Here is a 23,576-nt window from a genome sequence, read left to right as displayed (position 1 = left end):
CACACAAGGCTGGCCTCAAATCACAGTCATCCCATTGTCTCTGCCTCCCAGCTACTGGTACTGAAGGATTATATTTCTGTGCTAGGCACGTGGCACACAGCTTTAATCCCAACACTCGGAAGGATGGGGCAGGCAGGTTTCTGAGTTCAAGGCTAGCCTGGTCTATATAGTGAGTTCCAGGAGACCCTGTCTAAAAACAAGTAAACACATGGGTTTAATACATACAGCAGACTATTTTAATTCTAGATTTTACTCCCCAGCTCTCTTCCCTAGTCAAATGCCCACAACCCAGACACTGACCTGCACAGCGTAAGAGATGGCGAGACCTGCATAGGCTGAGGGAATCTGCCCGTGCATGAGAACGATCATCAGCCCCGTGGTGGTAATCAAGGCGATGCTGATGAGGTCCAGCCGCACTGCCAGCCACCTCATCGCACAAGTGAACAAGAAGAAAGGAGCTTGGTTGTCATCCAGAAGCTCCTGATACCTGTGAGAAAGAGGGAACGGCAAAAGGACAAATAAAGTGCCACACAACCCCACTCGTGGGCTGGTGTCAAACCTCCAGTGGACCACACTTTCAAGGTCTCCAGAATGACCCGGAAGCTTCAGAAACACAGACCTTCATTTAAGAGGACACACGCAGGGTGTTCTAACGGTACCCACACTAGAGATGATAGGGAGGGTAAGGTTCGGTGGTGCACAGCTTTTATCTCATTTAGGAAGCAGAGGCAGGTGGGTTTCTGTGAGTTTGAGGCAAGCCTGGACTAAATAGGGAGTTTCAGACCAGCCAGGGCAACATAGTAAAACTGTGTCTTTTTACCCCTCAGATACAGTTTCTCTGTAGCCTTGACTGTTGTTAAACTTGATCTGTGAACCAGACTGGCCTCGAACTCACAAAGGTCCTCTTACCTCTGCCTCCCAAGCACTGGGATTATAGGCGTGCAAGCAGAAAGCCTCGGGGCTGCAGAGCGAGCCCAGAGAACTGTCCGTGCAGAGGAACTGCACATAAGGCAGTTCACAATCACAAGTGCCTACCTACAGTTCCAGAGTAAGCAATGCCCTCTCCTGGCCTCCCAGGGTTCTGCACACACACAGGGCACGTACATTCATTAAACTTATTACACACACACACACACACACACACACACACACACACAGAGAGAGAGAGAGAGAGAGAGAGAGAGACAGACAGACAGACAGACAGACAGACAGACAACATGAGGGAGAAACATTTACATGTAAAAAACATGTGCAAGGAGGCCAAATCCAGAGGCTAGCGCTGAACTTTAGAAAGATGTTTTGAGGTCAGGGGTCATTTCCTCAAAGCAAGAGGGTTCAAAGGCAAGCAGCAGCGGCAGCCCAAGGCTAAGAAAAAGAAACTCAGAGCGACTGCAGATCACTCTCCATGTGTGGCCAAGGGGATTGTTTCCCAAGGCCGCATAGTCATGAAGTGCAGCAAGACTGTGTACGGTGCCACCACCATGAGGCGTGAGGCCAAGGGCAAGCAGAGCTCTACAGAGGAAGTCTTACTGGCACATACGTTTTACTTAAAAATTTTTTAAAAAGTCACTCTTCCTCCTCACAGTAAAATATAAAATCTTCAGAAAATGCAGTAAAAAAGAAAATCCTCCTCATGGAAACACGTATACAGATAATAATCCTAAGTTGAGAAGGCTCTTTCTGGATCATTTAATTTTTCCTAACCTCTTTTTCCCATGTGTCTGTGTGCAGTGTGCATGTGTCTGCATGTGTGCTTGTGAAGGCCAACTGACCCACGCTGGAGTTATCACAGAGAAAGGAGCCTCAGTTGAGGAAATGCCTCCATGAGATCCAGCTGTAAGACATTTTCTCAACTAGTGATCAAGGGGGGAGGGCCCAGCCCATTGTGGGTGGAGCCATCCCTGGGCTGGTAGACCTGGGTTCTATAAGAAAGCAGGCTGAGCAAAGCCAGGGGAAGCAAGGCAGTAAGTGACATCCCTCCATGGCCTCTGCATCAGCTCCTGCTTCCTGACCTGCTTGAGTTCCAGTCCTGACTTCCTTTGGTGATGAACAGCCATGTGAAGTGTAAACTGAATAAACCCTTTCCTCCCCAACTTGCTTCTTGGTCATGATGTTTGTGCAGGAATAGAGACCCTGACTAAGACACCGAGGAATCTTCCTTCATCTTCTTCCACCTTATTTACTGAGTCAAGGTCTCTCAACCAAAGCTAGAGCCGGGGCCTATGGCTAGTCTACCTTATCAGCTCCCTCAGAGATCTTCTGTCTTAGCGTTTTAATGCAGAGATTACGGCGAGCAGCCACCCAAGCCTCTCTAGCAATCACATGGGTCCTAAGAAACCGGCCCTCATGCTTGTGTACAAACTACGTAGCCCTTGAAGTTTTACAAAGTTCACTACAAAGAGCCGGTGTTTTTCTTACCAACCTCTGCCTGCCCAGCTCCTCTTTCCGTAGACAGCTATTTCTCACATACCCTTTTGGAGGTATCTAAACCACACATACACATTCCAAAGGGGGCATGTCACACATCCACGTTTGTCTCCTGGTCTGTGTTTCTGTTTTCTCATTTTCTCAGTAAAGGTCTTAGTGAGTGGCTAAGCTTAATCAGAGACAGTTCCGCTGCATCAATAAGACTTTTGGGGTGAGTGTTCCAATCCCAGGCTCTGGTCTTGAATGGCCCCTTAAGGTAATTCTAAACTGTTGAGATGCCAGATCCCCTCTGAAACCTTTGGTCCCCAGCAACACTAACCTGTGTAGAAACTCCTGCCTTTTGTTATAGGCATGGATGGTGGCGAGGCCCTGAATGCTGGATGTGATGTGGGAGAGGAAAGGAGATTGTGTGATGTTGTCCAGACGCTTCAGCTCACGGATCAGGACCCTGTGAGAGAATGGGTTCTGTGTCACAGCAGGAGACTAACAGTCATGGCCTCATCTCTGGTCCTGCACACATCCTGCTTACCTGGAGACAATGTGTAGAGCCGAGAAGAGGATGAGGAGAGGCCCCACTGCCACAAGGAACCACGGGAAGACCCCTGCGATCATCCCAACACAGAAGAACACCAGGATCACATTCTGGATAAACATTTCCGCCTGGAATGGCAGGCGCACGTCCACTGCAGAGACCACAAGAGAACAAGCTTCAAACTCTTGGAACCCACAAACAAAGAAAATGGAACTTATTAGGCTTTTTTTTTTTTTTTTTTTGAAAGCTTTATGAAATTTCTGAGCTCTGTGATATTTACTTCAACATTTTATCAAGGAAGAATGAACCTGGCTGCTGTCACTGTCCTGTGATTGGTCTTCCTCCTCCACCCTCTCCTTCTGGGTCAGTTTCTCCTACTCCTCCTAAACTGTTCCCCTATAATACTCTATAAAGTATTATATATTTACATAAAATGCCTGGGGAAACCATGCAAAAAGGAAAATTGAGATCATCTATGTTCTTACCAACACAAGAAAACTGAAACATATGTACTCATCAAAGGTGTGCACAGAACCTTCAACAGCAACATCTCTTCTTTTAGCTCCTTTCCCTCTACCCCTTTCTTTGGGTGGAGGAATCCTCATGAAAACCACAGCCATGTTACAAGCACTGTTAGTCTTCTTTCCATCTTGAGATGGCGTCTTAGTATAAAGCTCAAGATTGCCTCAAGCTCACATCCTTCCTCCTAGAATCAATAGGTCTAGTTCTTTTGTCTTTCTGCTTGTGTGTGTTTCTGTGCATGTGTGTATCTGTAAGTGCATGCATATGCATATGTGTGCTGTGTCTGTGTATGCCGGTATGCATGTTTGAGTATGTATGTGTGTTTCTGTGTATGCATACATGTACATGTGTATGTGTGCAGGTATGTGTATGCATGTCTGAGTATGTATATGTCTGTGCAAAAGTGTTTGCACTGTGTGCCTGCATGTGTGTAGAAGTTGAAACATGTTATGCACCAGTTCTGGTACTGAGCCTGCTCCTGGTTCCTTTTACCTCCAGCCATAGCCTTCCACTGGCCTACTAACCCTCAAACAAATTCCTCTTGAGGTTGACCACTGAGCAGAAGATAGATAAAAACTAACAACTTAGTCACCCAATAGCTGTATGTATGATCTTGGGCACAATACTTATCCTTTCTAGATATAACCTTCTTATGCACTGGACAGGTGAGACAAAAGATGCCTCACAGAGCTGCTGTGTAAATTAGGACAAGTACATAGAATGCCCAGTGTTGTTCACTGCAGGATGCAATAGATTCTGGATGATGGATACTGATGAGTTGTGGCACTGGCACAGACAGGCTGCATACAGAGAGCCCGTCAGAGCTGCACACATCCCTTCCAAAGCCCCTCTGCTAGCTCAACTCTCTGTCCTTGTATTCAAGCTAGATAGGCAGAAGAACTCAGACAAAATACTGCTGATGTGTTTGATATATATTGTAACCCAAGTCCTGGTTGCTCCCAGAAATGAGAGAATCGCACATACAGTGTGACCTTGCTCCTTGATTTAAAACTATTAGTTAAATAAAGATGCCAACAGCTAATAGTTGAATAGAAGAAACACAAGCCGGGTTTGGGGTTCCTGGGCTGGGCGTCAGATGAGACTTCAAGAAAAGAGAAGGTGGAGAGAGAAGACATTATGGGCTAAGAACCTTAAAATCCTGGCCATAAGGGCGGCCTATTAGAGTTAAGAGCAGCCCAGATGAAACACAGTAAGTAATAACTGGGGTTATCAATAGGAAAGATTCTAATAGCATAGAGAGTAGATGTCTGCCCAGCTTTAGTGCTGATAAAAGCTTAATAGTAAAGTTGTGTGTCTTTTATCTGGGAACTGAATGATCAAAGGCAGGGTAGAAGCTCTGACTGAGATTAAATATATCCACAACACTGATGCAAATGCCAGGCTCTGTTCTTAGTCTTAGGAGAGACAAAGCTTATATTCTCTTTTTATTGGGGGAAGTGGTGGTGGGGGTCAAGGAAGTAAGAAAAGTAAAGGGACTGGGGGGTTGACTCCCAGGAAGGCGGTGAACACTGGTTGTACTCCAGAGTGTAGAAAAGGACCAGTGAGAGATACCTTCATCCATGTCCTTGGAAAACCTGTTGAGAATCCTTCCTGTTGGAGTAGTATCAAAAAACTTCATGGGGCTTCTAAGAATCCTCCGGAATAGCTCATCATGGAGTCGGGAGGAGGCTCTCAGTGTGCCCTGGGGAGCAGAGACAGAGTGATCAGGCCGGGGTACTCGAGGAAGGCTCACTTCCTACTCCTGCACATGGCCACTGTGCAGGACACCCATCCCAACGCTGGGGAAGTACAGTGGTCAGAAGTCACGGGTGACTATCAGGGTCCACCCTACTGCACACACAGGCCACACCAAGCTCTCACGGGCCTTGGGGAGGGGGATGCACCATAGCCCAACAATTGTGATACCTTGACAAAGACAACTCCTCGAATGGCTTTCAAGATCAGCATGACTGCCATGGAGAGGGCGTAGATGCTGGCGTAGTACTGCATGAAGGGGTTGTCCCTCATGCTGTCACTCACAGAGCTTCTGTTCCCTTGAGACTCTGTGCTGTTCTGTTTGGATGTAAGGTACCATGGAGTGAGATTCCTGAGACAGCTAGGTCACTTTCAGTTCAAGGAGAGCCACAGGAAATGGCCTGGGATCTGGTCACGGCAAACAGTCTTGCCACACACTTATTTTCTAGTGGGTAAACACAAAGAGCTGGCACTGCCCTACTCAATGACTAGCCCTATAGCCCCTGGGTTGGCTGGGGACTTTTTTCTGTTCTGTGAGACTGTTTTACGCATCCGTTGCCCAATCTGAGAACGTCTCTGTCCACTGCTTTCTCTCCTTAAATTATCTTTTAACTGATACACAGAACAAAGTTACAAATATTACTGGGGTATCCCATGATGTTTCTAAGGCTTCTTAGTGAAAACTACAGGAGTTTCCCTAAGAACAGTCAAGGACTAGGGAGGCAAGGCCACATTATCAGACACATAGCTCTCAGCAATGAGTAATCTCACCCCACTTCCTTGCTTGATCCAGTAGCTTAGCCACCAGGTGCTGAAGGCAGTGCTGCCCACATTCAGCATGAAGAGAACCATGATGACCAGGAAAGCCAAGGGACCCCCTGCAGCCTGGATGTAGACCCAGTAGACTGACCAAGGCACAGAACCTTGCCCTTTCTCCTCCACCTGCACGAGCTGCCCTGGGAAAGAGGAAAAGACACATGACCTTAGAATAGTACTCAATAAAACTATGTGGGAAGCTGTGGATTAGTCATGGAAGCTGAGTTTAGTCATGGAAAGCAGCCTTGGTGGACTGCAGGAAGACTCTCATAAGCTAACTAGCTAAGCTACAACCAAATAGTGAAAAATTGGTAAGTACAGTCTGTTACACTGTTCTCTACTCTTCTGAACATTGTTGGCACAAGTTTCAGAACCTGGGTCTGGAACTGTCCAACTGGTGAATCCATTTTCCCCAAATAAACTCTATTGCTTCCACCTGTCTAGGGAATTTTCCCTTATAGGGCTGTTCCCCTCACGATAAGGCAAGGATAAAGCAGTGGAATAATAGAACCTCTAGCCTCAAAGGACACTAGATTAGAACTGCCTCCTCTCCATCAAAAACATTTGTTCACTGAACATTTTTTCAGTACATCTACAAGATGAGGCCACACGGGGAGTTCACTGAGGACAGTGTCACAGCCTGCAGACTAGGCCTGCAAACATAGGAACATGTCCTAAATGCAGTGGCAGAGTATCTTGTCCACCTTCGGTCTGAAGGAACAAATAGTAGGCCACTTCCCTGAACATTTGTGTAGTAGCTAACATGGTATTTTACCTTTCAATCACCGTGCTTAAGAAGTCTACAAAACAAAATTACCACTTGGTAAGTTGTCAAAATCAGGACTAGTAACTAAGGTGCCTCTTCAACAAATCAAAGCAGACCTGGCCTCCAGGTTCTCCCAGCCAGTATCCCTCAGTCCCTACCTGTTACGGAGTATGGCAGGCATACCCCACTCTCTACCCTGAACTCTTGATCCAGGCGCTCGGCTGCCCTTCCCACAGAGGCTCTTCCTTATCTAATCCAGGCATTTGGTTACCCACCCCTTTTGTACCTTTTCCTTCTGGCTGCTCCAGGTTCCCTTCTCTCCTGTCGCCCAGTCCAGAGTCAAGACCAGTCAGGACTCTGCCAAATGTGTCTGCCTCTGGCTATGTCTCCTTTTTATCTAAAATAAACTTGCTCCTGCAACACACCCAGGAGCAGCCAAGTCCTTTCCTGGACTTTTTATCATTCATCTCTAACCTCCAAGCCTCAATGGGCCTAGGGCAGGTAGCTTCCTGGAATGTTAAGGGCCATTCTTATCTTTTTAACAAAATTCTTATTTGTGCAAAATGTTAACCTCAGCGTCTGCAAAATATGTGCTTATACTTAAACAAAAATATGACCTTTCACAGGCAGGATGCATGTCTGCACAGAAATGGAATGTAACTTTTTTGTCTTTATATCACCTTGATTTCCTGTGACTTGATGTTGCACCCTGGGAATACCAAGTGCTGGGTGCTATAGTCCCAGCAGGTTAGTATCTAAATAAAAAGCCTCTTTGTTATCATTATCCTTGGTCAGACCCAGACCCATACATAACATCAGTCACAAACCTCACAAGGCAAGCAGTTCCCACCCAGAAGGGCAATTATCCATACAAGCAGGGTTGTACCCTGGAACAAAGTGACCATCTTGTAAAAAACAGGCAGATCCCCTCAGAATCAGGACCAGGACGGGCACAAAGCACTCTGACTAAGATTATTTTACTGTGTACACCATGTGCCCCAGGTCTCCCTCCATTTAATCCTAAAGCTCATACCAGGGCCCTACAGGTTAACTTGGAGTCACTGGACCCTGTAATCCATACCCCTTCCCAAGGCAGCTATATTGAATAAATGTCCTCTCTTGGTTTTTATCATTACTTGCTAAACTCAGGACTGGTGGTTGACATTTATTGGTGCTACCAGAACCCAGGCTTTTATCCTAAAAACTCAGTTACAAGGTAAGGAAGTGATGCAGCAGAGAAATCATCAACAAACTGCATTTTCTTCTGGTTTCAAAGGTGATGTATGCTTTACATTCCCAGTTGTAAAAATGCCTACATCACTGCAAACAGCCTCTCAGACTCTCCGGATCTGGTAAGAAGTCCAAGCAAGAGAACTTCCACCTGTAACTTCTGTAGAGCTCTCTGCACAGGCTCTGCAAACAAAAACTGAACTTTGACTCCAGCTTTAACTGTGATCCTAACTATAATACGCATAGTTAAAAAAAAAAAAAAAAAAAGATGCCTTTTAGACACGTAAAAATTCCCCACTACGTCAAAGGCTGCGTTTGATAAACAGAACTCAGTGACATTACTCATTCAAGATAACCAGACACAGGCCTAGAAGCCTATGGTGGCCAATGCACAGCATATAAATAGAAACCCAAACAACGTTCTGCACAACTGAAGAAAGACCACCTTGATCTGTCCCGTGGCTGAAGAGACTCCCCTAGGATCCTGACCTTGAATTCAGAGACGTCAGCTAGAGACTAGACCTGCCCTTCAGCTAAGGCGTGTATTTCTAGCTCAGGGCACCAATTCAAAGGCAGAGGTGAGGGAAGGAAAGAAGGTGGAGGGAGAGCAAGAAGAAGGGAGGGCGGGTCGGCAGGCTCAGTCATCATGACTCAGCTGTAATTACCCACAACTGACTCCACCCCTTGCTTGAAGAAAAGTCAAAGTATCAAAGGTCATCTGACTTCCCCGGTTGGAGCACACCCAAGGTCCCTCACCTAAATTATCTTGGAACGTTGTTATTCTAGAAATGTAGCACTCAGGGGCTGGCAGCATTATCTCCACATGGCATTACTCCTGAAGTGACAAACCTCTCAAACATGTCCTTACCTTCCTCCGACTTCACGGCCTTCTCCTTCTTCACTGACCCTGGTTTAGGGCCCTTGTCTTGTGATTTTTGTGAACCACTAGCTTCCTTTTTTGAATTAATCTAATAACATAAGAAAAAAAAAAGTTCCAGTCGCGAGATGTTCAATCAGATGAATGTCCACAGAACTCATCCTAGAGAACCATTCATTGAGTGACAACGTTAATAAGACACACAACAGTTCTTGTTGTTGATACCAAGTGCCCATGTCAGGCCCACACTCCCCCTCATCTGTCTCAGTCTCCTGAGTGGTGGATCACAGGCCAGATACTATGTCCGAATACCTCTCTTAAGACAGCTTCCTACAATAACACTAATTTCCTGTACTAACAAGCTTGTAAATTTTGGGGGATCCATGTTCCTATCCTGATAGTTTACTAACATTTATTCTCCACTAACACGGTCAGGACCTAACTTCCCAAAACAAAGCGTTTATTATATTATCCTCTAACTTGTCCCAGTAACAAAGTTAGAGTCACGCCCATTCCTGGTATCTCTGACCTGCCACATTCTCACGAGATCCAGGGTTGCCACCATTTTCCTCTGCAACCACAGAACACCAAACTTGTCTGCAAGCTCTCTGCACTCTGGCCCTAATCTTTGGGCTGTCGTGTCCTCTCCAACTTCACAGCTTCCCAGGGCTCCATTCTGCAGCCACACTTGACTTCACATCATTCCTTAGTCACAGTTCAACTTCCCAGAGCTGTGCCCTCCTCCTTCCGATCTCAGTCACAGCTGGCCCTACTCGGATGGGTTCAAATGCTACATTTTTAGTGAGGTGGTCTACAGTCCTCTGCAATGAAGCTCAGTGCGTCCTCAGTACCCTTTGAGCACACGGCAGTATCTGACCATAAGAGCAGGAAAGCCCTATATCACCTAACATCCCTCAAAGACAAAGGTAAGTTCTCACTGAGGGTCCTGTACTCGGTGCCCGCTGCCAGAACTACCCAGAACAAGGCCCAAGGGAACCAGTGAGCGTTCATCAGACTGAATCTGTGATCTTTGCCAAGGCCCTGCTACATTTTTAGAAAATTTCCTCCATATAGGTCACTGAATTCAATTTTACATAATATAGTATACCCCCAGCAGGCTTACCAACTAGACTTTCAAAATATACAGTGAAAATTTAAAAATACGAAATCTATCTAGAGCTGAATCTGGGACAGAAGATAAGGCTTTAAGTATATTTAGCACAGTCCATGAGAAAATGCACTGTCTAAAATGACATTACCATCTGTGGACCCCCTACATTATTACCAAACACAAGAACTGTGAGCAACCACTATGATGTGTGTGTCAGGGCACACATGGAGGTCAGGGGACTGCACTCTGGTGGCCAGGCTTGCAAAGCCATTGCCGGTATCCACTGAACCACCCTGCTAGCCCCGTAAGTGACATTCAAAGAGCATTGTCTCCAGCTAACAGTCCAGCTGTTTAGTATCTGGTTTTCCTTGGACAATCCCATATTTTGATTTCTCCACCTCTGATTTCCCTCTCCAAGTTAACAAAGACAGGGGAACAATCTGAAGAGGGCAAAGCTTCCCAGAAGTCACTGCAGACCATACAACTTAAATCTGTATCGCGGTGTCTCTTGGGATGTCACTGCTGATCCCAGCAAGGCAGGACGTCTATCAAAAGGCCTAACAAACCAGTTCTGCAACAGTTGGCTGCGCTGCATGGGAAACTGCAAAGGTGAACCGCTGAGGTAAACTGAGGTAAGACTGGGACGCACAAACCCAGGAAGCCTCACCTCAACCGGGGGCGTCTCTCCCAGCAACAGGTTATTAAAAATCGTAGCGTAATCCCCATTTAAGTTCATTAGCTCCTCGTGGGTACCTCTCTCTGTGACACAGCCTTCTTTCATGAAGATCACTTCATCACAATCCACCAGGTACTGCAGACAACGGTGAGGAAACACAAATTCACTCATATCCGTGCAAATATATTCAAACGTCTCATCTTAACTCGATGTGTCTCAACCATAGGTGGTTTGGCTGCCCATTTGACAACACGAGGATATTTTAGGTTGTCAAAATAAGATACCACTGGGTATATGGACCAAGACCTGAATGCACTCAGCAGGCCAATGAATCAACAGTCTACAGTGCCTTTGGTCTTTGCCATCTATTGTAATGCTAACTGAGGGCACCCAAGACCTGGCAGTTCCAGAGACAAGAGAGTCCACACATAGACCTTGCCCCCAAGTTTATTCTGAATAAAGATGCCAACAGCCAATAGCTGAGCAGATGAGACATAGGTGGGGTTTAGGGTTCCTGGGCTTGAGAGTGGGGAGAACAGGAGGAAGAGGAGAGAGAGGCCACTATGGGGTAGGAGAGTCATGAAAACACCATCCTGAGGACTGGCCAGCTGGAGATAAGAGCAGCCCAGATGAAACATAAGAAGTAATAACTCAGGGATATCAATAGGGATTAGATTCTAGTAGCTTAGAGGATAGATATCTGCCCAGCTTTTGCGCTGATGAAGGCACATTATTGTAAATATAAGGGTTAGTGTGTCTTTTATCCAGAAACTAAATGGTCAAAGGCAGGGCCGCAATCCCAGGACAGGACTGGATAATCTCTACAACATTCTGATGGTGGAGCTATACAAGTTTCCCAAAACATTTTAAATCCTGGCTGAGTGTGGTGGCACAAGCCTTTGATCCCACACTCAGGATGAAGAGGTGGGTGAGCTAGCCTAGTCTATAAAGCAAGAGCCACAGTCACGGATAATCAGCAAGTGTCTCAAATAAATTAACTAATTAATTCAAATCCTTTCACTGCATGCAGAGGTAAACAGAACTTACAAAGAAGGGAAACTGGGCTGGGCCCCCAAACTTAGGCTGACAGCCCAGACAGTGATAATCTCAAGTGGATTTTAAAGTATCTGCCTGTCCTGATTGATGGGGAGAAAGTACAAACTGTGCCTCTCCCCTACAGATGCCACCTCGGTGTTTTCTAACTCACTTCCAAACTCTACTTCTGTCTGCTCTTCTCGGCTGTAGTGCAGAACCAGTGTGTTCCAAGGACCTCCGATTCAGACAGCCAACTGAGAACTGCTAGCTACATTGGCTATTTTCTGAGGAAATGAAGAGCCTCCGGCCCAAGGCCACCTCCTTATCAAGCCCACGTGAGCGGCCGGAGAGAATGTACCATACCTGTAGCTGGTGTGTGACAAACAGAACCGTCTTAGACTTGAGGCGCTTCCGGATAGCACTGTTGAAGATGTGGTTGCCCACATGGGCATCTAAGGCACTGAGAGGGTCGTCCAGGACGTAGATGCTCCTATCACTGTACAAGGCTCGGGCAAGGCTGACTCTTTGGCGCTGCCCACCGCTAAGGTTGGCTCCTCGCTCTCCAATCTATGGACCCAAAGGAAAGGAAAGTCCTATCTCAAATCCAGGATAGTGCTTAGCAGGCACCCCAGTCATCTTTCCTCTTGCTTTCCAAAGTCTACACAAACTGCCAGTGTGAACCTTCTAGGGGCTGAGGGAGTCGAGTCGCCCTACAACTGTCAGAGTGCCAATCAGACAGACATCCACGTCGATTTGACACTGCCCCAGGTCACCCTCTTCTAAAGGAAGAATGTCCTAAAACAAAAAGTCCTGAAACAAAAATCCACAGGTACCCTGAGATTTAAAACAATGTGTCAATTATGAGCCCCCATGTCATCATGCCTCTTTCTACATGGTGCCTGCATGTCTTCTGGGACACCCTCCTCTAACTCTTCCCACAAGAGGGCCCTTCTTATTCTGTGCCAGTTTATCTGTCCTATTCTTTTACAGTTTAAATACTGGGCAACTGCAGCACACATCACTAGCACACACATCTGACAAATGCCAGTATCTAAACAAATGAATCATCCAATCGTCAAGTGCTACCGGTTTATCCGCTGCTTTCTAAAGTGTTATCCTTAGAATAAAAACAAACAAACAAAAAAACAAAAAAATGCTGTCGATCAGAGGTTCTCAAATTTGGTATGTGTCAGAATGAACCTGCATAGGTTATTATAACAGACTGCTCACGAGTATACCCTAACAATGCATTTCTGGCAAGTTCCCAAGTGGTACTGATGCCACTGATCTAGAGACCAAGAGTTGAGAACACAGGAACTAATTAATCCACTACCAAATTTGATTTGAGGGTTCAACTGAAGTCAGCTAAGCAAAAGCACCAGACCCAGAGACCACAGGACAGGTCACAGGGGAGAAACACCACCAAGGAAACAAACAGCAGGTCCTAAGACAGTGCTCCAGAGACTGCTCAGGACAGAGGAGAAGAGAGAGTATCCTGAGGTCTTTCTATCTAGTGGAAGGTACTGGAACCTGGGAAAGAAGCTCAACATGTACTTGTTTGACTTGCAGTTTAAACAATATCTACCCAAGTCTTTGCACCTCAGAGGGGTCTCACATATAGCCTTGGAAGCTGATATGCAAACCAGGATGCTTCTGCCTGCCTCTGCTTCCCAAGCTCTGAGTTAAAGGCACCACTATGCTCTGCTAAAATAGCATTTAAACAGAGCAAAAATAAGACAAAACTATTTGGAATCCAAATGGCATATGCTGAAGATCTGCAGGACATACGAAATACATTAGTATTTAGGAATATAAACACCTAAAACAGGCAGGGCCGACACCAACAGATGTTTTACTACTATAATGGCTCAGGAATGATAGCTCCCTTTGTGGTTCTGTCCGAGGAGGGTCTGTCCTAGGAAGGGATGTCCTTGCAAAGCCTCCAAAGCCTTCCCTGCTGACTGCTACTGTAGCCTGTCAAGGACAGAAAGCTTGTACCTCAGTCAGGTCGCTGTTGGGAAGAATGGCCAAGTCAGGGCGCAGGCAGCAGCTATTCAACACTGAGTTGTATCTGAAGGACACAAAGTCACAGAAAATTAGGCACTTGGTTTAAAAAAAAAAGTAGCCTACGGATGGGCTGCCGTCTCTCACACACAGCCAAAGGAAAGGTGACAGAAACCAAACATCTTACCTCTCTTCATCAAATTCCTTCCCAAAGAGAATGTTGTCTCTCAGAGTGGCATTGAGAATCCAGGCCTGTTGTGCCACGTAAGCAAAGGTCCCATTGACGGCAATGCTGCCCTCTAAAAGTGTCATCTAGGGAGACAGACATCATCCAGTGGTATAAATCAAAACACCACCCTAAACCAACACAGTACCCACACTAGCAATGGAGTCTAAAGCTTGGCAATTTTTAAGCCTTTTTTCTTTTTGGACTCCAGATCACACATTTCTTCTAAAGACACCCATAGCAGCAAAGAACACCAATATATACGTACTTGTGTGAGATGGGAGCCTATCATAATTCACAACATGACTGCACACACCCTGCACTCAGCAACCCACAGCGGCTTCATACGCTAACTGTAAGTTAATGTCACTATTGTCACTATAAGAGTATGACTGATGACTGATCTTGGCTATCAACTTTGCTTATCTGGAATAACTAAAACCCCAGTACCTGGGCGCATCTGTTAGGGACTTTCTTGATCAGATCATTTGCTATGGAAGGACCTACCCCAAAGTGGGCCACACTCTGGTGGCAGCCCACACACAAGGAATGGAAGAAAGAAGTTTTTCCTGGCCTGCTTGCCCTCGCTCCTGCCGTGAAGTTTACCATCCTGCTGCTGAGGCTTTCATTAGAACCTATTTCCCTGGGACTCTGAAACACACAGAAAACGAGCTGGGACACTTGGCCTCCTGACTGAATAACTACCAGGCTCATGGAGAACAATCTAGTAAGATCCCACAAACTACGCTTCTCTAGTAAATCCTGTGAGTGTGTGCGTGTCACACATACCTGGAAAATGTCACTACGTGAATAAATGCATACTTCAACAGTCAAATGATGCCTGGTTTTCTGTTGTATATATATTTATTGATCCTATCAGTTCTGTTTGTCTGGGGAAGCAAAACTAAGACAGATTGGTACCTCGAATGATTCTAGAGAAACAGACGTATGAGGATGAATTTTTAAGTACCTGGAGTAGGCCTTCCAGTTTGCCAACATCTATGGTCAGCGAAGTCTCTCCAAGAAGCACAGAAAACACCTAAAATCTACGGTGTGCACGCTAAGGAGAGTTTATCAAGATAGATACAATTGATTATCCTGACTCACCTATTGTAAGGAGCAAGGAATATAGTGACTCAATATATAAAACTTTTGATAATTTGTGGGAAAATCAGGAAAATGATGGTACTGATTGGCTGCTTCTAGCATATGGGTAAACTGACCAAAGAATGAGCCCATTGAAAATAATTAACCAAGTTGTAGCATCCTGGGATACGGGACAAAGAAAAAGAATGAACTCAGTGAAACAATGGACCAGCTAGAGATCAAGTAAGAGTCTAAAGCAGCAGTTTTCAACCTGTGAGTCAGGACCCCATTGGAGGCTGAGTATCAGACATCCTGCATAACAGATGTTGACATCACAATTCATAACAGTAGCAAAATTACAGCTATGAAGTAGCAATAAAATAAACTTTACAGTTGGGAGTCAGCACAGCACGAGGAATTGTATTGCAGGGTCCCAGCATGGGGAAGGCTCAGAAGCACTGGCCTAAAGATTTCTAAGTGTGCCCCAGAAAGAGAAAGTAGCCACGAGTGTCTTATTCTACCTTATTCTAATTTTGCTGAATAGTAACAAAGCTCCAAGCCTCAGACTTGGAGGCTATCCATGGTAAGAAGAAGGATCCTATAATTTTGGATTGAGGTGTGGAGAGGAACCCTACTGAGGCTGAGGACTTTGAACCCTCAGATTCTGAAGGATTTATCTCACCTGATACAGTCTCTTCAGCCTCAGCAGAGGATGCATCCCCATCTCTACCACCAGCAATACTGTCCTTTCACCTTTGCCTTAGGGAATTAATCCTACACTGTCTACAGAATGCCCAGTGACATTCCCTGAAGGAGATGCCAGGGAGGTGTAGAGGAGGAAGTGTAGTCCATGAGAAAGTACCCTACACTACTAAAGAGCTTAATGGATTAAAAAAAATCATCCAAGAAGAAGTCTGGGAAATATGTGTAGAAAGACATTTTTAAAGTAGTGGGATAATGGTGAAAAAAAAGATAAAACTGTAACTGGTTGAGTTTTTCAATGAAAGCTATTCAGAGATAAACTTACTACAGCTCTCTCTGCCTTGTGTTTGATGACCAGGACATAGACCTCTCAGCTACTGCTCTCCCACCATACTCCTGCCCTGATGGTCATGGACTCAGCCTCTGAAAATGTAAACCCCAGTAAACTGTTTTCTCCATGCCTTGGTCATGGTGTCTCTTCACAGTAACAAAAAAGCAACCAGGACAGTGGGCCTATTTGGATTCTGGAAACAGCATGTTCCTCACTTGAGTGTGTTACTCAGGCCCATTCACCAAGTGACTCAGCTGCTAGCTGAGTGGCGCCTGGAACAGGAGAAGGCTCTTCAACAGATCCGGGGTGCCATGCAGGTGCTCTACCACTGGGACCATACGATCCAGGAGACCTGATAGTACTTGAGGTGTAGTGGCAGACAGAGATGCTGTCTGGAGTCTTTGGCAGGCCCTTGTAGGTGAATCACAAAGGAACCCCTCAGTATTTTGGAGCAAGGTTCTACCATCATTTGTAGAGACCTGTTCTCCCTTGGAGAGGCTGCTCTTGGTTGCTATGGAGCTTAGTAGAAAATGAACATTTGACAATGCAACTGAGATCATGAACTGGGTGTTATCTGACCCAACAAGTCATAGGAGGTGCATAGCAGCCATCCATTATAAAATGAGGCAGTATATATGTGGGTGGGCCTGAGCAGGTCCTGAGGATACAACCAAGTTACAGGAAGAAGACTCCCATTACAATGCCTTCTGCTCACGAGCATGCATCTGTAGCCTCATGGCGTATGCCGTAAGATTGACTGGCTGACAACCAAAAGCCTAGGGCCTGTTTTACTGGTAGCTCAGCGCGATATGCAGGCACCACTGGGAAGTTGACAGCTGCAGCATGACAACCCCTTTCTGCAACGAAGCTGAAAGACGCTGAAGGGAAATATCCACAGAGGGCAGAACCTCAGGAAATATACAGGATTGTACATTTGGCCTGGAAGGAGAAATGGCCAGAAGTGTAATTTATTATTCATGGGGTACATCCAACAGATTATCTGGATGGTTGGGACTTGGAAAGAACATGATTTAAAATGTTAAGGAAAACACTCGGAGAAGTAGTATATGGATGAATCTCTCCAACAAGCAAAGGATGTAAAGATACTTGTGCCTCGTGCAAATGCTAAGCAAACCTTGACTTCAGCAGAGCAGTTCAATATTCAAGGGACACGGTGATCTGTTCTATCAACAGGTGGCCTGCGCTAGCCACTCCTTTCACTGCCTTCTGGGTCTATGAACAAAGTGGCCACAGTAGCAGTGACAACAGCTCTGTGTGGTGGTTTGAATGACAATAGCCCCCATAAGCTAAGTGTTTGAATACTTGGACCCCAGTCATATGGAACTGCTGGGAAAGGGTTAGGGGTTGTCACTGGGAGTGGGCTTAGAGGGTTCAACAGCCCAGCTCAAAAGGCTGTAGTTAGGGGATCATTAGAGACCATTCTTGTGATATTTTAGCAAAGAAAGTGGCTAGATTTGTTTTGTTTTGTTTCCCTCAATGGAATAAAGGGAGTGGAGACCCCAGAGCAAGACCCACCCAGCGAGTCCTGCAGTTTATAAAGAGGAAAGCTGAAGTAGCAGAAGATGCCGTCAGGAGGGAAAGGTTATTAAATGTAATTCATTCCTAAAGAGGACCAGATACCAGCGAAAACAAGCAAAGGCCTTGGCAGGTTGTGGGCTTAGAGTCAAGAAGATACAGCTGTAAAGAGGTTCTGCAGTCTTTCCAGTTAAGGAAGCCCACGGAGGCCAGATGTGTCAGAGACGTCTCTGCATGGAGGCCCAGAGGGGTCACTGTGTCAAGTTGTGGAGGTGAACCATGAGTTCTGTTGAAGATGCCAGCACCATGGAGTATGTGCCAAGGAGAGCTGCCAGCAGCTATGGAAACAGCCCAACAGAGAGAAGTGTGCTGCAGCCAGCAGAGCTGGGAAGGAAGAGCCATCTAATAAATGCTTTAACATCAGACAGTGTACAGGACAGTTTTATGTCAACTTGATATAAGATAAAGTTATCTGAGAGGAGGGAACCTTAAGATTGGGCAGTAGGTAAACCTGTTAAGACATTTTCTTTTCTTTCTTTCTTTCTTTCTTTCTTTCTTTCTTTCTTTCTTTCTTTCTTTCTTTCTTCCTTCCTTCCTTTCTTTATTTATTTATCTTAAGATACTCTACTCCCATTTCCCCTCCCCCTTCATTTGTCTTCACAAAGGTGCACTCCCTTCTGATCCCCCTCTCCACCCCATTGCTTTGGTGTTCCCCTACATTGGGAAAACATGTCCTCTCTGGAACAAAAACCTCTTCTCACATTGATGCCAGACACTGATACCTTTAGCTACATATGCAACTGGATCAATAGGTCTCTCAATGTGTGAACAAAGGTTGGTGTTTTAGTCCATGGGAGTTTTGGAGGGTTTGGTTGGTTGATAATGTTATCTTCCCATGAGGTGGCAACCCCTTTCAGCTCCTTAGGTCCTTTCTTTAGCAACCTCATTGGGATTCCCGAGTTCTGACCAATGGTTAGCTGCAAGCATGCTCAGCTGTATCTATATGACTCTAGCATAGTCCCTGAGGGGGCATCTCTGTCTGGTTCCTGCCAGTAAGCACTTTTTGGGATCAGCTATAGTGCTTGGATTTGGTGACTGCATATGTGTTGGATCTCCAGGTGAGGCAGCTTCTGAGTGATCTTTTCTTATATCCCTGCTCCTCTATTTGACCTTGCATTTCTTCCCATGAGAGTTTTGTTCTCTTTTCTAAGACGGTGTTGGGCATTTTCTTAATTATTAATTGATGAGGGAGGGCCCAGACCATTGTGGGTGATGTCATTCCTGGGCTGGTGGTCCTGGGTTCTATAAGAAAGCCGGCTGAGTAAGCCACGAGGAGCAAGCCAGTGAGCAGCATCCCTCCATGGCCTCTGCATTGGCTCTGCCTCCAGGTTCCTGTCTGCTTGAGTTCTTGTCCTGACTTCCTGTGATGATGAGCAGTGCTGTGGAAGTGTAAGCTGAATAAACCCTTTCCTCCCCACCTTGCTTTCGTCTTGGTATCTCATCACAGCAATAGAAACCCTAAGATAAAACATAGAGTTGTGGTATTTGCCCTGGTTTTCAGAACTAGTTTGGTCAGTATTTCCTCACTATGACTCCCTTCCTCATTTTTGGAATGATAATATATATTCTGGGCCATTTTATGTTAGAAGTATGTGGTCTACATAGGATTACAGTTAAGAGACTGCTCTGAGTCAGAAGAGACCTTGAACTTTTATGTATTCTTGAGGCTATGAAAGATTGTGTGAACCTTGGACTAAATGCATTCTGTATGGTGGAGGCCAATGAGCGGAAGGTGGTGTTTGAGTGACAATGGCCCCCATAGGCTCTTATGTCTGGATGTTTCGTCCTTAGTTGGTACAACTATTAGGAAAGGATTATGATGTGTGGATTAAATATCTTCTTTTAGAAGAGTTGTTATCTTGATCATGGTATCTCTTCACAGCAACACAACAGTAACGAAGACACCATGCATGAACGACATGGACTTCCACTCACCAAGGCTGACCTGCCTACAGCTGTGAGTAGGAAGCAGATTTGCCAGCAACACCTAGCACCCCCAGTGTGACACCATTGTCTGGGGTGGCCAGCCAGTGACCTGGTAGTAGGTTAACTACACTGGACCTCTTCCTGTGAGGAAAGGGTGATGTTTTGTCATTACTAGGACAGAAACTCATTCTGGTTACAGATTTATCTTTCCTGCCCATACTGCTCTGCTAAAACCACCAGCCATGGAGAACACAAATGCCTATCATCATAGCACTCCACACAGCATTGCTTTGACCAAGGAACTCACTTCACAGCCAGAAAAGTGGAACAGTGAGCACAGGCTGATGGAATCCACTGGCTGTACCATCCTGAAGCATCTGGCCTGACCGAACAACTGTCTTTTTAAAGCACAGCACCAACTGGGCTGCGATCGGCTAGAGACCTGGGTCAGGTTCTCTACGAGGAGGCATATGCTGTAAGTCATGCTCTCTATATGGCATGGTTTTCCTCCAGGCAGGATTCGCAGGGCCAGGAATCATGGGGATGAAAAGGAAATGGTTCTACTTTCTATCATTCCTAGTGACCTACTAGGTAAATTTCCAATTTTGTTTCTGAGACTTTTGGTTCTGGGAGCCTGGAAGTTTTGGTTCCAGAGGATGGAGTGCTCCTGCCAGGAGCCACAGCAAACATTCCACTGAACTGGAAGCTCAGACTTCTTCCTGGCCACTGTGATACTCTCAAGCCAACAGGTCAACACAGAAACAACAGTTAAGAGGGGTGATCGATCCAGATCACCAAGAGGAAGCTGGATTGATTCTCCACAACTGATGTAAGAAAGATTATCTGAAATGCAGGGGATCTTTTAGGGCATCTCTTGTTAACATGACCTGTGTTTAAAATCAGTGAAAACCACAACCCAATCCAGGCAGAGTGAGAAAGGGCCCAGATCCTTTAGGAAGGGAGGTATAGGTCACTCCTCCAGAAAAAGAGCCAAACCTACTGAAATGCTTATAAAATAAATAAAATACAGAATGGGGATGAATAAAATACAGAATGGGGAGTGCAGAAAAGTAGTTAGAAATACTGGTTACATCAGTGGTTCTCAACCTTCCTGCTGCTGCAACGCTTTGTAGATAGAGCTCCTCATGTGGTGTGACTCCCAACCATAAGTTATTTTCTTTGCTACTTCATAACTGTAATTCTGCTAATGTTATGAATCATCATGTAAATATCTGATATGCAGGATGGTCTTAGGTGATCCCTGTAAAAGGGTTGTTTGATTACCTCCAAGATCCTGTGATCAGTTGCTAAGACCTAGACTGTAATTGGCCTGAGTGTTTCTATTGTTTTGTTAAGAATGTATTTGTGCATGCATACATGTACATTAAATGATATTTGTGTTTTTTATTTCTTCATCATGTAACACTGAGTTTACCAACAGCTAGCACACTTGTTATAAAACAGTAAAAGGCCAAGATCCCTCAAAGAAATCACCACCTACTATAAAATACGTAGTTTGAGGCTGTACATGGGATAGTTACATCACATTATGCAAAATTATGATCTAGTTATTGTTTTTCTGTGGAAAGTAAGCATGACATGCGATGTAAGTGTGGGTCAAGTTGACAATGGGTGATCTTGGTTGTCAGCTTGACTACATCTGGAATTAACTAAAGCCCAAGCAGCCAATGCTGTTAACTGCTAAGCCATCTCTCCAGCCCTGATGTGTTTTCTATCACAGCTTGATACCAACTGATACACCACCTGTATCATGGTTCTCTTTTTGATAGCAACAGTAGACACCTGTTTGAGTTAAGGATGCCAATGCTGTTTCATTAGTGAGTGCCTGGGATGCTTGACAAGTAAGCTTGCCCTCATGAACACCATCACACATGGTGTGTATACAGGCATATTCTCCTACAAACTGGCAATCGCTGTGCTGTACACATCAGAAATCTACCTCTCCTGGCTTCTCACAGCAACGCTGTCAGCTAAGAGTTAAACTCTAAAGAAAGGATGGGGCTACATGCTGACAGGATTTGATCCACTGATGACAAAACCCACTTGGTTTAGGCTTAGCCACAGCCCAGTCACCCCCTGGAAAAGCAGCACCTTGCAAATGTTCAATAGCACTTTGAAAAAATGACCTTTCAAACTCCCAAGAGCCCCGCTTCAAAACTCGTTCTCAAATCTTGCTGTTTACCAGAAACCACCTGTGAGGCTTTTTCTTTGTACTGTTTAACAAGACCCATAGCTGGGCCCAAGAACCAAAGCACACAATAAGGCAGAACACAGTCCTGTGTCCTAAAAGGACCACAACACACTACAATGGCTAGTACAAAACAAGATGAGGAAACTGTCCCCAAAACACAGGTCCCACTGTCCTCAACAGGGTAGATGGAGTTCAAAAGACCGCACCTGCCAGGAAGTGGCACTAACCGCCCGCCCACCTTCATCTGCATCTAAGTCAAGCTGTCTGAAATCTTGTTTAAAGGTATATGGGTACCTGTTCTTTTCTGATGACTGGGTTCTACATACTCAAGGAATCTATGCTCCCCCTTTCCCCATCACTCATGGTGCCACATCCTTCTCTTGCTGTCTCATGGTGTACTTGTGTATCTAGATCATTGAGCCTCTCTGGACATGAACCCCCTGAAGGAGTAACGGTGTCAGAGTTTAGGCTGAGATCAAGTGAGACCGCACTTCTGAATCTGCAGTGTGGGGTGTTTAGTCATCTCTCCTCTCTGCTAATTCCTCTCCTAGCATACCCACAGAACCCAGTAACTCTTCCTGAATGAGAAAAGGCACGGGGAACAAATGGTGCTGGTGGTCTATTAGCCAGTCACCAGGCATTCACTGCACCTTCCAGACGGGAGGCTGCTAAAGGTACAGAGATGAAGAAGCCCAGCCCAGACCACAGTTCCTTCATTTCCACCTCTGTGGAACCATGCAAAGAAGCTTGGTGAGGTAGAGCAGGCTGAGACTCCTCCCCACGCCCCCCCCCCCCCCGCCAGACTCCTCACATAAAAGAAATGTGTCCTATGGTCGCATAGGCCCAAAATAGAGTTCTCCATGCTAATGAGGGATAAGCCAATCAGTTTCCCTTCCCTGCAAAAGGTCCACCCTGAAAAGTGAGTACAGTATAGTATGCACCCATTTTCCACCATGAACAGCCAATAAGTTGTTTAGAACCACAGACTGTTTATTTCACCAAGATCTGCTGTGGGGAGGCGGGTTCTCTTCACCTACAGAGTTGCAGCTTAATCCTCCTGTGGAAGGCCTCTCTGTGCTCCTAGCCACAACCATCGCCAAGCCTGCCTCCACCGAGCTAAGGACAATCATCACTGGGACAAGCCAGAGCTCTTTCTCCCACCCCTCACCCCAGGCTATACCTGTGCCCAGCCCACAGTTCCCCCCCCCAACCCCCCAGACTCCATTCTCTACTCTTCTGTGACTTGCAGCAGCACCTGAATGTCGGGTCACAGGCCCAGGGTCCCTGAACAGGCTCTGCCATTTCCACATCTCAGACCTCACTTTTCCACCCTGGAGTGGAATGTGGCAGATGTCCTACAGCACGGTAGAGGTCACCTCTACTGACTCTTCAGCAACTGAGCTTGTTGTTCCTCAAATGTTTCCTAAGCCAAGCCCAAGAAAGAACCAGAAAATGCTAATGACATAACAAACATCTTACCTGGCCTAAAATGGCTGAAATGAGGGAGGTTTTTCCACTTCCCACACTGCCGCAGATTCCAACCAGTTTGCCCTAGACAAAGCACACAGAGAGAAGAGCATCAAGACACTACCAGCCACTCACCCTAAGAACCTGCTATTGGTCCATCAGTATAGGGACACAGAAGCCCTTCTGAAAGACTGTCACACACAGAACACCACAATCACTTTTAGGAACTCTTAGCCTCTTACCCACTTTGCAAGAAATATAATATTTTTATTTTTTAAT

General features: G+C 45.7%; 1 protein-coding gene across 2 annotated transcripts in view; it reads right to left on the bottom strand.

Annotated features, from left to right (window-relative positions):
* Window positions 1-23,576, bottom strand: part of ABCC5 (ATP binding cassette subfamily C member 5) — an 86,672-nt gene that overhangs the window by 26,404 nt on the left and 36,692 nt on the right. For both annotated transcript variants that reach the window (XM_080918910.1, XM_080918911.1), the window contains exons 12-23: window positions 23,310-23,381; window positions 13,939-14,063; window positions 13,746-13,818; window positions 12,111-12,314; window positions 10,704-10,847; window positions 8,917-9,016; window positions 6,008-6,192; window positions 5,408-5,554; window positions 5,054-5,183; window positions 2,957-3,110; window positions 2,747-2,875; window positions 301-487 (exon numbers count right to left, since the gene is read on the bottom strand). In XM_080918910.1, coding sequence (XP_080775036.1) covers window positions 301-487; window positions 2,747-2,875; window positions 2,957-3,110; window positions 5,054-5,183; window positions 5,408-5,554; window positions 6,008-6,192; window positions 8,917-9,016; window positions 10,704-10,847; window positions 12,111-12,314; window positions 13,746-13,818; window positions 13,939-14,063; window positions 23,310-23,381 — 1,650 coding nt within the window. The remainder of the gene's footprint in view (window positions 1-300; window positions 488-2,746; window positions 2,876-2,956; window positions 3,111-5,053; window positions 5,184-5,407; window positions 5,555-6,007; window positions 6,193-8,916; window positions 9,017-10,703; window positions 10,848-12,110; window positions 12,315-13,745; window positions 13,819-13,938; window positions 14,064-23,309; window positions 23,382-23,576) is intronic.

Source organism: Micromys minutus (genome assembly GCF_963924665.1).
Source record: "Micromys minutus genome assembly, chromosome: 7".
Taxonomy (NCBI): Eukaryota; Metazoa; Chordata; class Mammalia; order Rodentia; family Muridae; genus Micromys; species Micromys minutus.
The sequence above is the reverse complement of the archived record's forward strand: the minus strand, read 5'-3'. Positions and strand labels throughout refer to the sequence as shown.